Genomic DNA, 13141 nt, shown 5'->3' with positions numbered 1-13141 from the left:
AGGGAGAGGGAGAGGGATTGTGCCAGACATGGGGATTGTAGGCTGGAGAGAGCTGTGTGAGAGCATCTTCCATGCTGCCAACTCAAAGACCTTGTTGAATAGGACCACTTGAGTCTTCAGATATATATACCTGAAACCAGACTTAGCTGCTTAACTAGTTGTGGCTCCTGTTCCCTAGGCTGTCTCATAGGACATGATAAGAAGCTGAGTGAGGTGAAGCAGGAAAGAAACCAGAAGAAGGAGACTGGGATGTAGAGCAATCCTTTACTCTCTAGCAAGAGGCCATGTTAGTAATTGGTTTCTAATTCCCATCACCTCCAGGACTGCTTGTCGATCAGACAGGTAGGGGTGGAGTTAGATGGAGGATGTTAGTTTTTCAAGTTTGGATTCTACGTAGGAGTAGCTGGAGAGTATCTGCTCTGCTGTTCAAACAGAAGCAGATCCCGCTTTATTCTGGTTCCAGGGTGGACAATTTGAGCAGTGGGCTTTGCAGTGCTACATGTAACCAGGCTGCCAGGACCTAGGGTTCGGGTTAGTCTGGGAAAGGACAAGGCTGACCAGAGGCAGGCTGCTATTTCCATGTTGCAGTAAATAAAACTTGCCCTAGATTTAGCCGGTTCAGTGGTAGTTGCTGAGAAAAGTAAAGTTTCTCAGATTGCTGCATTTTTGGGTGGCTCTTAAGTAGAGCAGAGATGGGTTGACTGTTTCTAAGAGATGGATGTGTTTTCTGCATAAGGAACATGATGGCTATTGGCATCAGGTATATTGCCTCCAAGTACAGAAAAGTAATAGCTTCAGAGGTTAATGCAGGAAGGAAAAGCAAAAGGAAACCGAATTGTACCCATTCCCTGTCCATGTGGGAAGTCCACCATCCATCAGGAACCCACTGGTGTGTATCTCCCACTTTCGCCATTTTAACCCCTGCAATTGGGTCTCTTCTATTGGAAACCCCATTCGACTTATGCAGGACCTGTTGAAATCAAAGAGAGGGAGCGTGTTTTATGGGCTTCTTTATTTATGGATAAGCAAACAAATGGTGACTTGTCAGGACTTTCTTTGGGATCGTTAATGTGAGCAAACTATTTTGATAGCAAACAAAAGTCCCCATAAATCACCTGTTCGAACAGCTGGCTTGGATCCCGCAGTTTGAGAAGTGTTTCAGGTTGAAACCTTTGAGTGCAAAGACTGAGCTGGTGTAAAATGGGCACAGTCGATGCCCCCAAAGTTTACATATTCTCAATGAACAGAGAGTGGGGTTGCTAACTGCACGTCACTCCACAGGGTGTGAGAGGAAGTCTGAGCACTTTGTTAAATGAAAATCAAGGGTTGTCCTGGAGAATAAAAGCATCCAAAGGTGTCAGGATCACTATTGGTGCAGACAGATGTCAGCAGAACCAGAGGCAAAAGGCACAGCTCCACAGTTTCCTTCTTTTTCACTGTGCACCTTCCCTCCTCCAGCCTACAAGGTGACAAACAAAAGTCCTGCAAGGTTAAAGAAAATAGAGAGCCAGGCTCTCTGTTTCTTGAATTTGCTACTCAATACATGCAGAGCTTACAATGGTGAGGCAGGTTCCTTTGAATATCACTGTGCTACCACGTTAAACATAAACAGGGATGAGAGTCACCTCCACTCTCCAAATTTTCTGTCTTATAATGTACATGTAAGTACTACACTAGACATAGTACATAGAGTACACATATACTACACTCTGTCTTACATAAATATGTTGCAGAATCTTAGGCAAGGATATGAATATAACTATATAAATATGTTGCAGAATCTTCTGCTAACAACTGCAGCATCTTGAGAGCCTAAAGGAAGTCCATTCCACCCGAACTGGCATTTGAGAGAGACAAGCGTGCGTCATGGCGGAGCACACAGAGAGCATGTGATGAAATAGCAGGTTCCAGCACCAAATTCAAAGTCACCCAGGGAGGGAGGTATGGCGGAGACACTGTGTGCTTAATATTCAATTCTGCTCCAGTAGAACATGGTACCCAGGAGAACCCAAAACTAGAATTAAAATGAGAAAGAAAGTAAAACAAATAATTAAGATTAAAAAAAACATCTACTTTAATATGAAACAATTATGTTCCTTCCATTCAGACTTAGGTGACATGGGATTTCTAGTAGTAATTTAAGAGCCGGCAATCTTTTTTTTTTTGGTGGGGGGTGTTATTTTTTTATTGGATACTTTATTTACATTTCAGATGTCATCCTCTTTCCCCATCCCCCCCAGGACCCCCATCCCATCCCCCTTCCTCCTTTTTGCTTTTATACCATTTTGATTACATGTATGTATTAAGGTCAGTTCTAGGTTGAGGATCTAGCAATACAATAGATGCAAATAGTCAAGGAACAAGCAAGACAGTAAACACAAATAGTCAAAGAAAAAGCAAGGCATTAAACACAATTCCGTGAACACTCCCATGATCAATGTTTCTAAGGGCTTATCAGGATGACCAAAGTATCTGAGCCTACTTCCCTGTCCTAGCCCAAAGTCATTTTCATGTCTGAAGCCTACTTCCTTGTTCTAGCCTAATATTTAGATTCCTGCCTGAAATTACTTCTTTGTTCTAGCCTAATGTCAGATTCCTGCCTGAAGCCCACTTCCTTGTCCTTGGCCCACGTCAGATTCTTGCCCAGCAGCCCCTAAGGCTCTCTGCCTCTCCCCCTTTTTTATTTCGTTAACAGGCCTGAGCCTAAGTGACGACAATCTTGAGGGCCAGACACTGCCCATCCTGAGCTGGAGCATCGCTTCTACAGTCTGCCACTCAGACTGTTCTCTCCATTCCCCCGAGCCACCCCACTTCCCACCTCGCCTCTCTGACTTCTCAAGTGTTCTTCTCATTTTTATACTGAAATAGCTATGGGGAAATTCTTCTCTCCCATTATCAAGGCCAAGAACTCTCAAATGTGCTTCTGTTTCGAGTCAGAAAGTACTTGGATGATCTATCTTCTTCATTTGTATTTATTTGTTTATTTTTGAGATGGGGTCTCACAGAGCCTAGGCTGACCCTGAGCTTTCTATATAGCCAAGTATGACCTTCTGATTTCAACTTCCAAGTTATAGGGCGATAGGCATATGCAACCCTGCTTGGTTTGTTTAGTGCTGGGGTCTAAGGGGGGGGGGTTGGGCATACTGGGCATGTGCTCCACCAACTGAGTTAGATTTCCAGGCATTGGGTCCCTCTTTTCTCCTACTCTTAAAACCTTTCCTCCCAAGGGACTTTCTTAGCATCCTAAAGTGCTTGCCACCTTTTTGAATGACTGCCTCTGAAGAACAGGACAGACCCCTAAGATATCCTACTCATGTATGGAGTTGGAATGTCTGAGCTGTTTCAGGTCTGCCATCTACTTCCAGGAATCTTAACCACGCCATATTGCTTTCCTGAGCCCCAGTCTCTGTATCTATAAAATAAACTTCATATCTTCTCTCTCTACCTCAGATCTAGGGCTGTGAGTAAGATAATGAAAAAAATAATTGAGCCTAATATTCACTAAGGATTATATGAATCAGGCACATCTGTCTTTAAAGCTCTCCGAAGAGCCGGAAGTACAGGGAAGACAAGTAGCTAACCCAAAGTCATAGGACCCAGTGGACTTTAGAGTGTTCCTTATCAAGCCTTACAGGAAAGCCGTCTGAGAGTAAGCCCTCTGGTATGCCTAGGAGTTCTTCTCAAGCATGGTACCTTGTAGGGCAGATATACCTACTGCTCTTGAGGGGTTTCATACAAAGACTATCTTACATGGTGTCTCATCAACAGCAGACCCTCAATATCATTAGCTCTCATCTCCCCCCCCCCTCTGCTGAACCTCAGGAGATATTTACAATATCTATAATTTAGAATTCGATACTTGTATACAGTGTTGGTTGGCAACTCCATGATACTCAAAAGCCTCTGAATGTCCAGTAGTTCCGGCTTAAATAGTCAACTTCTCTGTTGTCTAGTGAACTCATTCAACAAATTACTGAGCTTTTACTGTGCACTATGCTAGGTTCTAGGCAACAAAGAGCAGCTGGTCCTCTGCCTCTGACAGCATCAAATATGTCACAGGGACATGGTTTCACAACAGAGATGAAGTCCTAAGAGCGATCATAAAACACTTCCTGAAGGAACAGCTTTCTCTCTCTTCCCTCATTTATATCCTCTCAGTCAGCACTTTTTCAAAGCATAGTACACAAGCACCCTTCAGGAGCCAATGAGGTCAAGAATGTTTCAGGTTTTTTCTTTTTTCTTTAACATGGTCTCTGGTGGCACAAAAGCAGCAAAGGTCGAGTCTCAGGGAGAATGGAGACAGGCAGACTGAACTACACTAGCGCCCACTGTGTTCTGCACTGCTATGCCCTTCGTGGGAAAAGAAGAAGCAGGAAATTTTACCTGGTATTGTCTTTCATGCAACAACAAAAGCTACTGGTTGTATTGTACTTTGACCATTGGTTACACATCTTTTTAATGTTCTCTATGATTAAACAAAATCCCACTACATATTAAAATACAATTGTCCAGAAAGAAAGCACTTTGTAATTGGTTATGCACTTGACCTAATGGTTTCTTTTTCTTTCTGGAAACTTCATTTTTTTTTTGAGACATGGTTTCTCTGTGTAGTCCTGGCTGTCCTGGAACTCACTTTGTAGACCAGGCTGGCCTCAAACTCAGAAATCCACCTGCCTCTGCCTCCCAAGTGCTGGGATTAAAGGCGTGTGCCACCACTGCCTGGCGGAAACATTATTTTTATTTGGGAAAAAAAAGTCTAGAAAAGAAGCTATGGTTATGACTGTTCAAGCTTGGCTATTTGGATAGATGTTTTCTTTGAAATCTACAAAATTAGTCTGTTACCTCAAGGAAAATACTTAGCTACTATGTACTGTCAATAATAAATGTGGGTTTTGAAGCAAAAATCAGATCTCTGGAAAATTGATATGCTGTCATGGGTTTGATAGTACCCTATTCTCCAGTGTGGCAGTATTAGTGAATGTGATCTTTTGGTGTCACATAAAGAAATCAACGATTGCCAGCAAGTGCTACGAAATATGATGAGTCAGCTTCCCCCCCAAACAGCCACTGCATGATGTTATGGGCTTAGGTATAGGCCAAAGATTTCTGCAAATAGTACAAGTTCTTCATTAATCTAGTTTCAGATTCCATATTGCTACCAGTCTTGAAGAAGCTTGTATCAGTGGGGATGGTTTCAAAGGAATAGTCACAATACTCACCTTCACATAAGGTTGTCAGAATACTCCTGTTCTTAACTACACACCATTATGAAGGATCTACTTTCCCATAACACTGGCAACATGTTAGCACAGACCGAATGGAGAGAACATGTAGAAGACACAGCTTTTTTTTTTTTTTTTTTTTTTACCAAGCCAGACATCAACAGGATTGAAAAAAAATGCAAAGCAATATTATTTCATGAGTCTGTTTTATTTTGTAAATATAATTTTCCTACCAGGATTATGTTGTTTATATGAACTTATAATTGGTTTATTATCTTATTTTAAAACAAATTAATAACTATTTAATTTTTTCTACTCATTATGCTCAGTGGAAGTAGATGGCAATAGAAAGGCCACATAGGAAAAAAATAGCTTTTTTTTTTTGATTCTTTAATATATTTCAAGGTGTTCAAGAGTAACTGAAATCAAAGTTTAGGATTATTTCCCTGAAGTCATGGTTCTTGCTTGTGGCAGTAATGTAGAAGCATCTTGGAAAGTTGCCAAAACAAAACCACAAACACAAGTAAAATAAAACCAAGTGCTCAGGCGACGCCATAGGATCACTTGAAGGGCCACAGAGTGATAGGCACAACTTTTGCCTTGTCTAGGAGGTTTGAGTGTGCAGCCAGGGCTGGGAACCAGAACTCTGACCTAGCCCTGTGTGCCTCACAGAGAGGCAACAGGGAGAGATGAGAGCTTCCAAGGCAGTAGGCAAACTAAGGATGCACCTCAGGAGCCCTCTAGAGAGGTGACAGGGCAGGCCTTGAAATCTAGTTGCAGTGAATTACTTAGCTGTGGAGCACAGCTGGAGTTCACTAAGAAGCCCAGGTGAACCCGACCTGTGAAGGCTTTACTTAGTTGGGTGCATCCTTTCTCCAGTAGGGAAGTTGGCATTTCACAGCTCAGAGGAACCCGTTGTCCTTGGTCTGGTGCTAGAAGTTTTCTGACTATCTTAGCTGCAAACTTGGTTTCCCAGACTTTCTAGGGTGGTTGAAATAGCACGGGACCTTCTCAAGTTCTCTTCTTATTGTCCCTTTCTGAAATAAAATGTGCTGAGGATACTCACAGTCCAGCAGAGGATGGCGAATCCAAACCAGGCAACTCCCCAGGCATGCCGGTCCATTGGTCCAGAGATCAGCTCATAGCAGCCCTGGGGAGACAGAATGAGCTCCATTAATGTGGAGAATCCAGAGCAGAGATAAGAACTGAGTGGGAAAGCAGATTCCCAACAAACCAAGGGCCTCCAGCGTCCAGCTGACAACCATGCAACGTTGCCATCTGAGTTACTCCGCCCTAACCTTGGATCATAGGGAATGTCCAGGAAATGTAGAAGCCATGCTGATTCCATGCACTGAAAGGTCCAGAGGCAAGCATGCTATATTTGCCAGCAAATTTCAACAACTCTCCTGGGTTGACCATGAGGTTTAGGTTCTACCCAGTGGCTACAGGTATGCACTTGATGCTCTTTTCATATCCCATGAGCCTCCCTTTTGCAAATTGCATAAATGCTCTGTGCTACTCACCCATCCCCCACAAAATCTTTCCTTTTTTTTTCATTGCAGGATGGCGAAATGAAAACTCCTGGAATTTTCCTTAATTTCTTTATTCAATTTTCAGCACTTAAGCAAATCCTTTAGGGTCTATTTAAAAGTGTATCACAAATACAAACACTCCCGAGTCTCCTTGTACCACTTTGGCCCCTCCAGGGCTTCACTTAACGGTTAAGCTCATCTCCAGGAAGAGCATGCATGGACCTCCTCCTGTGGTAAGGATTCAGTTAATTAGGGGCCAGGGCCTAACACATCTGACTCCACTCACTAGATCTAGGTCTCTCCATTCCTTCTAGATACCTTGCAATCATTCTGGGCTCATAAGGCTGGTTTCTTTGAATTTCCTCCAAATACCGGGGATGCTCTGGTCTTTGCATGGGCTGTTTTCTTTGCTTAGAAGTGTTCCCTAACAGCTCAGTTCCTCGTTTCTGCACATAATTCAGAACTGTGCAGAGGTCCTCTCAACAAAGGCTCTCTGGACAGTCACAGAGAAAAACAATTTATCGTACCCCACTTACAAACTCTGCTCTATCTCTGCTCCTGGCACCACTGCCTGGCATTTGACTGTGCACTTGTGTGCAGCGCATTTACTGTTTGTCACTTACAGTAGAATGTGACCTCCACAAGCGTAGAGATTCTTATCTTGTTAATTGTTGAATTACAGAACCTAGAATGAGTGCCTGACATACAGTAGGTACCTAATGATAATGTACAGAATAATAGCTTGTAGTCCCAGCACTTAGGATGCTCAGGCAAGAGGATTATAAGTTCAAAGCCAGTCCAAGCTACAGAGTAACGAATTTAAGGTCTTCCGGGGCCGCGCAAAGAGTTGAGAGCCATCCTGAGCTACAGAATGATATTCTGTCTTAAACAAGCGAATGAATGAATGAACAAACAAAGCAAGCAGACTTAATGAAAGGTATTAAGTAATGATTACAACCTCCACTTGAAACACTCAGAACACACCCATCCTCTTGAGACTCTTGGGAGGAAATCATTAATCTGATACTATGTGTAAGAGCCAGTTTGTGCCAAGTGCTGGGTACTGAGTTGGGCACTTAGCTGGGGCAAAATAGAATGGCCTCTCATCTTTGTAGGACTCACAGTCAAAATCCCCGGTTTTCATCTCATTAGTGAATTTCCAGGATGCTAATCATTTTATTGGGACTTTACTCTCTGAGTATAGATTAATATTCTTGAGGTTACATCAACAGGATTTGCATATAGCATTTTCAAGGCTGATAGTGAAGCCTAAGTCTCTCTCCCTCCTCTGTCTCTGTCTCTGTCGTCTCTGTCTCTGTCTCTCTGTCTCTCTGTCTCTCTGTCTCTCTCTCTCTCTCTGTGTGTGTGTGTGTGTATTTTTGACCTGGATATGAAATTCTGCTTGCTTTTCCTCTCTGCTATACTTAGGCTGACTTTTCTACTTTTGTTAGTTTTTACAGCTATAGCAATACTGTGTGTCATAGGTGTTGAAAAGCGTCAATATGGCTATGAAAAGAGGAATCATTCACTCCTTCATTCACTCCTTCGTTCATTTATTCACCCACCCAACATTTATTGAGTGTTTACTTTGTGCCAGGCATTATGCCAAGTACTGAAGATCTAGAACTGAGTAATGCAGCCCTTAAGGGACCTCATGGAACAGTTTGGACAAGGTTAAGTACAAAAACACCACAAGTATAGTAAGTATCGGGGCAGGGTTTATGTTCTATAGCAAAGGATTGTTGGAGTGGAATTAGCAGCAGCACCTATATGTCAGAAAGTGGGCATGTGTGGGACCCTGGGGGACCGAGATAGGGAGAGTCAGAAAGATGGATAGGTCGGCTTATGTTACAACTGAGGAAGTGGGGGCAAAGGGAGGAAGGGACAGAGCAGAAATGTCAGGAAGTGGGAACTTGGTTGAAGAGGGTCTATGCGGTGTTGGTTTATGCTTTCGCTCAGCTGGCTGGCAATGGAGACACTGGAGGCAGGAGGCCAAAGGAAGGTGTCAGGATGGCTGTGGAGGTCCAAAGACAGTAAAAAAGTTGGGGAGGGGGGCGTTTCTCTTTCAAACTTACTATCTAAACCTGAGTAAGAGGTTTTCATTGATTTTCACGGCTACTGTTATGGTAGAGGGACTTCAAAGTTATGCCATAATAGGAAAGTGGGCATCTTTTTTTTTTGTCCCTTTTAGAGAGAAGGCACTGTTAGCACATGACTTTAATTTAGGAAAGATGGGTTTGCACGAGCGACTCCTGACATAGAAATGCTGAAAACATTTTATGAGTAGTTCAGTGATCGTTGCATTTTATACTGGTTATAAGCAACCCATTTAATTTTTATTACAGATGAACATAACTGACTGTAGTGGTGCAGTAACAAGGTGTCTATACAGTTCAGTGACGGTTGTTCCGGACACTGATATGAGACCATCCACATCACTGCCTTACCCTTTGTGAATTAAAGCATCCAGATGTAGTCCAGGTACCCTGCCAGGTGTAACAATGGAGTCTCTCACTCTAAATGTGTGGTTTGTAGCATTTACTTCTGTAGGGAAAAGCCTGATGCTTCTTAATTATTTGCCAAGCCGACATATGACTAGGCTTCCTGACAATGACTACACCCAAAGCAGGACAGAACATTTCAGTGTGCTTCGTCAGCAGACACTGCCTACAAGGGTTTGAGCATGCTCTCCAAGACTTTGGGGGACTGTTTCCAACCTTGATTGGTGCAGCATCTGTGCTCTGAAGCTATGTGGCTTGTGCTTGAAACCTAAAAGTCATTTACTAATTGTGTGAGCTTGGGCAAGGCCCCAGTTAGCATCTCCTACTCCATTCCTCATGCAGACTACAGAGTACAGCCAGCATTGACTTTTGAGCATCACAGGCATGATAGTCTGTGTGTGGCACATGGCACAACATCTGGCACTCAGGAAGGCCTCAATAAATGTTTCATGATCACCATCAGGTCGCCTTCATCAGCCCAGAAGCACTTTTGCAAAAACCCAAATGTATGTAAATCATCATCAGCCAAAATCACCAATCCGATATTGCTTGACACGGCCCTTCATCACCTCTGACCTCAGCAGTTGCTTTGGAATGAAATAGTATTCTTGTGTATATCATTCCTTCCAATTTACATTTTGCTGGCCTTCATCTAATGCAAATATTTCTCCAAAAAAGCATTTCTAAACATTACACAGACTTGTCTTCGTTTATACAAAATTGGTTAGTGCTACAGAAATCTTCATGTTGTAGTAATTTTTACTAAAAATAAATTTGCAACAATTCTAAATGAGCACTCCCAGTGTACTAACAGAGAAGGAAGCAGATGACACGCTGTTTAGGGGAAACATGCAGAATTCCTTATAGACATTACTTATGAGTGGAAGGACTTTCTACTAGGTCTTCAGGGGGGAGATGGTTCACCTGACTGTGGTAGTAACCAGGCACTCCGAGTTTGCAGGCATCCAGGTTGAGAGGCTCTGTAAGCTTGTTCATGACGCAGCACTGCCGAGGCCAGGGGTAGTCAGCATCGTTATTCTCCACCCGGAAGGCGGAGGTGTATTTCTGCCAGTCGGATGGACCGTTTACTCCACAGCAGTGGTCCTGCCAGAGGATGAGACACGCAAAGTTATTGTTCTGGTCACAAATGTCACAACCAAGGCTTTGTGGAGAACGTATTCAAAAGCATACTATATCCTAAGTACTCAAATATTTCCAGACTGGAGCTCAATGCTTTTCTAAGTTGCCATCAATGTTTTTATCTTTGTTACTTTACCAGCCATGAATGGACACATTACTATGAGCCTGTAAGGCAGCAGTTCTCAACCTGTATGTCACGACCACTTCAGGATCAGACGACCATTTCACAGGGTCACATATTAGATATCCTGTATATCAGATATTTACATTGTGATTCATATGGTTATGAAGTAGTCATTGTGATTCATATGGTTATGAACAAGAATAATTTTATGCTGGGGGGGGGCCCACAACATGAGGAACTGTATTAAAGAAAGAGTCACAGAATTAGGAAGGTTGAGAACCACTGCTCTAAGCCTTATTTCTTTTGACTGTAAATGTGAGATGAATATACTACCTACTTTATAGAGTTTTTGTGAGGAGCAAGTGTGTTAACAAAGATAATGTACTTGATATAAACTCATATAAACTCTTAATAGGCATTAATTATTATTAATATTTATAGCAAGAGAGAAGTATAATTATTTAAAATTACAAAAGGGAAAGTTTTAGTAGTAAAGAAATTATTAGCAATTATTCATATTTTTCTATATACATAATATTTTCCTAGAGTAACTATGTATTCTTTTTATAAAGGGGGGAAAGAAAACTGGAAAGACATTTCAGACCTGGTGGCACACAGCTGTCCCTCTATGTAAGAAAAGGGAGTCAACAGATACATAGCTGGACACAACTGAAGAGCATTCGTCCCTTATCATAAATTCTCCCAAAATGTTGCAGGGAGGAAGTAAAAATTATAGGCCTCTCCCAACTTTTAGAATAAATACAACCAAGGAATTCTGAGGGCAAAGATCATCTTGAAATGATGTACAGTTTTGCCACTTAGACATAGGAAATAGCTAACCAGGAAAAAGATTCATTCTGTGCTGTGTGTGTGTGTATGTGTGCATGCGTGTGTGTTTGCATGTATGCATGTGTGTGTATATGTGTGCATGTGTGTGTGTGTGTGTGCACGCACGTGTGTGCATGTGGAGGCCAGAGCTTCATGTTGAGTGTCATTTTCAATCTCCCCACATTATTTTCTGAGACAAGGTCTCTCACTGAACCTGGAGCTCACCAGTGAGTCTCAGGAAGCCCTGTCTCAGCGTCTTCAGCATCAGGATTACAGACACACATCCTCATATCCAGCTTTTTATATAGGTGCTAGGGATTAAATTTTGGTCCTCATGGTTGTGCAGCAGGATTTTGATTGAGTGAGCCATCTCTCCAGCCCCTCACTCTGTGTCCGTCTCTCCAGCCCCTCACTCTGTGTCCGTCTCTTTAGCTCCTCACTCTGTGTCCATCTCTCTAGCCCCTCACTCTGTGTCTGTCTCTCCATCCCCTCACTCTGTGTCCATCTCTCCAGCCCATCATTCTGTGTTTTAAGCAGTGCATCCTAGGGGCAATGAGTTAATAAGGACAGAAACGTGACTATTGTGGTTGATAGGATGGAAGGGACCGGTACCTGTTGCATGTGTCCTGGAAGCAGAGTGTTGTGATCAGAAGCCAATTGTACTTGGCCAATAGCAACTGAAAGTGTGAGAATACAGGCGGCAGGCACAGGTTTCTCTTCTGAGACTTGTCATGAATTAGAACTCTATAATGGGTGAGTGTTAACCAGAAGTTCTGGAGGATGTTCTTATAGGCTGATGAGTCAGAGCAGAGTAAACCAAAGAAATAGAGAGGAACTTGGAATGGAAGGCAGTGACTTGGGTGCAGGGCGATCTGTCTGTCTTGGCTGCAGATAAACGTGGATGGGCAGATTTGCTGGGAGAGAGAAGAAATGGATCCCAACCAATTGCTTCTATATTCTTAAGGTATGAGGTGCAGCCATGGCTGAGGCTGAGGTTGTGGAGGGATTTTGCAGAGGCGAAAAATGGAAATCTATGCAATAGTGACAAGGAGATTTCTCAGAAAATGCACCAGGAGACAGAGTGTGAGCTTTGTAGTCATGAGTTTAAATTAGCATGACTGGGGGACTTTCCCAGTAATATTTAGTCCTTAAGGGAGGAATGGACAAAAACTGTATTAACTTCCACAGAGACTGTGTCGGAAAGATGAAAGTGCTTCACAACAGAGTAAAGGAGCCAACAGAGAGTGAAGGTTATAAGAGGAAGCAGGAAAGGGTGTTGGGAAATGAAAGCATGCATGATTAATTAGAGGTCCCTGTGGGACAAAATGATGACATTAGGATGTGAGAGCCAATGGAAGAAATTCTAGAAGGTCATCAGAAACTGGGTGGCACAGTCTCTAGTGACAACATGCTGGCTGTTGCCATGGAGAAAGGTGGCTGAGGTGAGGGAGGAGATCTGTGGGATGCAGGAAGACAAGGAATTGACAGAACAGATGTTGTCTGAGTCCCCTTGGGGTTTGTGAAGCCTTATCTGGGTCAGGATGATTGTACCATGAATGGCAAGGGCACAGTTGGTGATACTGAAATCCCTAGTGGAGGGAGGCAGGGGAATGACCGTGTGCAGTGTGGTTGATAAGTAACTACAATAAGGAGGCAGGCTGATGGCATGGACTTGAAATTTGTGAACAAGGAGACAATCAGGGAGAGATAGAAGAGGAACCATGCAGAACAGAGGGGAAATCTAGCCACTTTCTAGGTCCCATGGCACATAAAGGTGAGAGGACAGGCAGGGGA

At 43.0% G+C, this 13141-nt stretch overlaps 1 protein-coding gene across 3 annotated transcripts in view; it reads right to left on the bottom strand.

Moving 5' to 3' along the window:
* Positions 1–995: 995 nt before the first annotated feature.
* The window catches only part of Upk1b (uroplakin 1B), a 30121-nt gene continuing 17975 nt past the window's right edge, over positions 996–13141 (bottom strand). For 2 of the 3 annotated variants that reach the window (XM_028788184.1, XM_028788185.1), the window contains exons 6-8: positions 10180–10359; positions 6289–6372; positions 996–1482 (exon numbers count right to left, since the gene is read on the bottom strand). In XM_028788184.1, coding sequence (XP_028644017.1) covers positions 1309–1482; positions 6289–6372; positions 10180–10359 — 438 coding nt within the window. In that variant the 3' untranslated portion in view covers positions 996–1308. Of the gene's footprint in view, positions 2015–6288; positions 6373–10179; positions 10360–13141 lie in introns of all 3 variants that reach the window. The other variant, XM_028788186.1, reaches the window with a different exon arrangement.

Source organism: Grammomys surdaster, unplaced genomic scaffold, assembly GCF_004785775.1.
Source record: "Grammomys surdaster isolate TR1022 unplaced genomic scaffold, NIH_TR_1.0 125704, whole genome shotgun sequence".
NCBI classification, from domain to species: domain Eukaryota; kingdom Metazoa; phylum Chordata; class Mammalia; order Rodentia; family Muridae; genus Grammomys; species Grammomys surdaster.
This window is presented reverse-complemented; position numbering and strand designations above follow the sequence as displayed.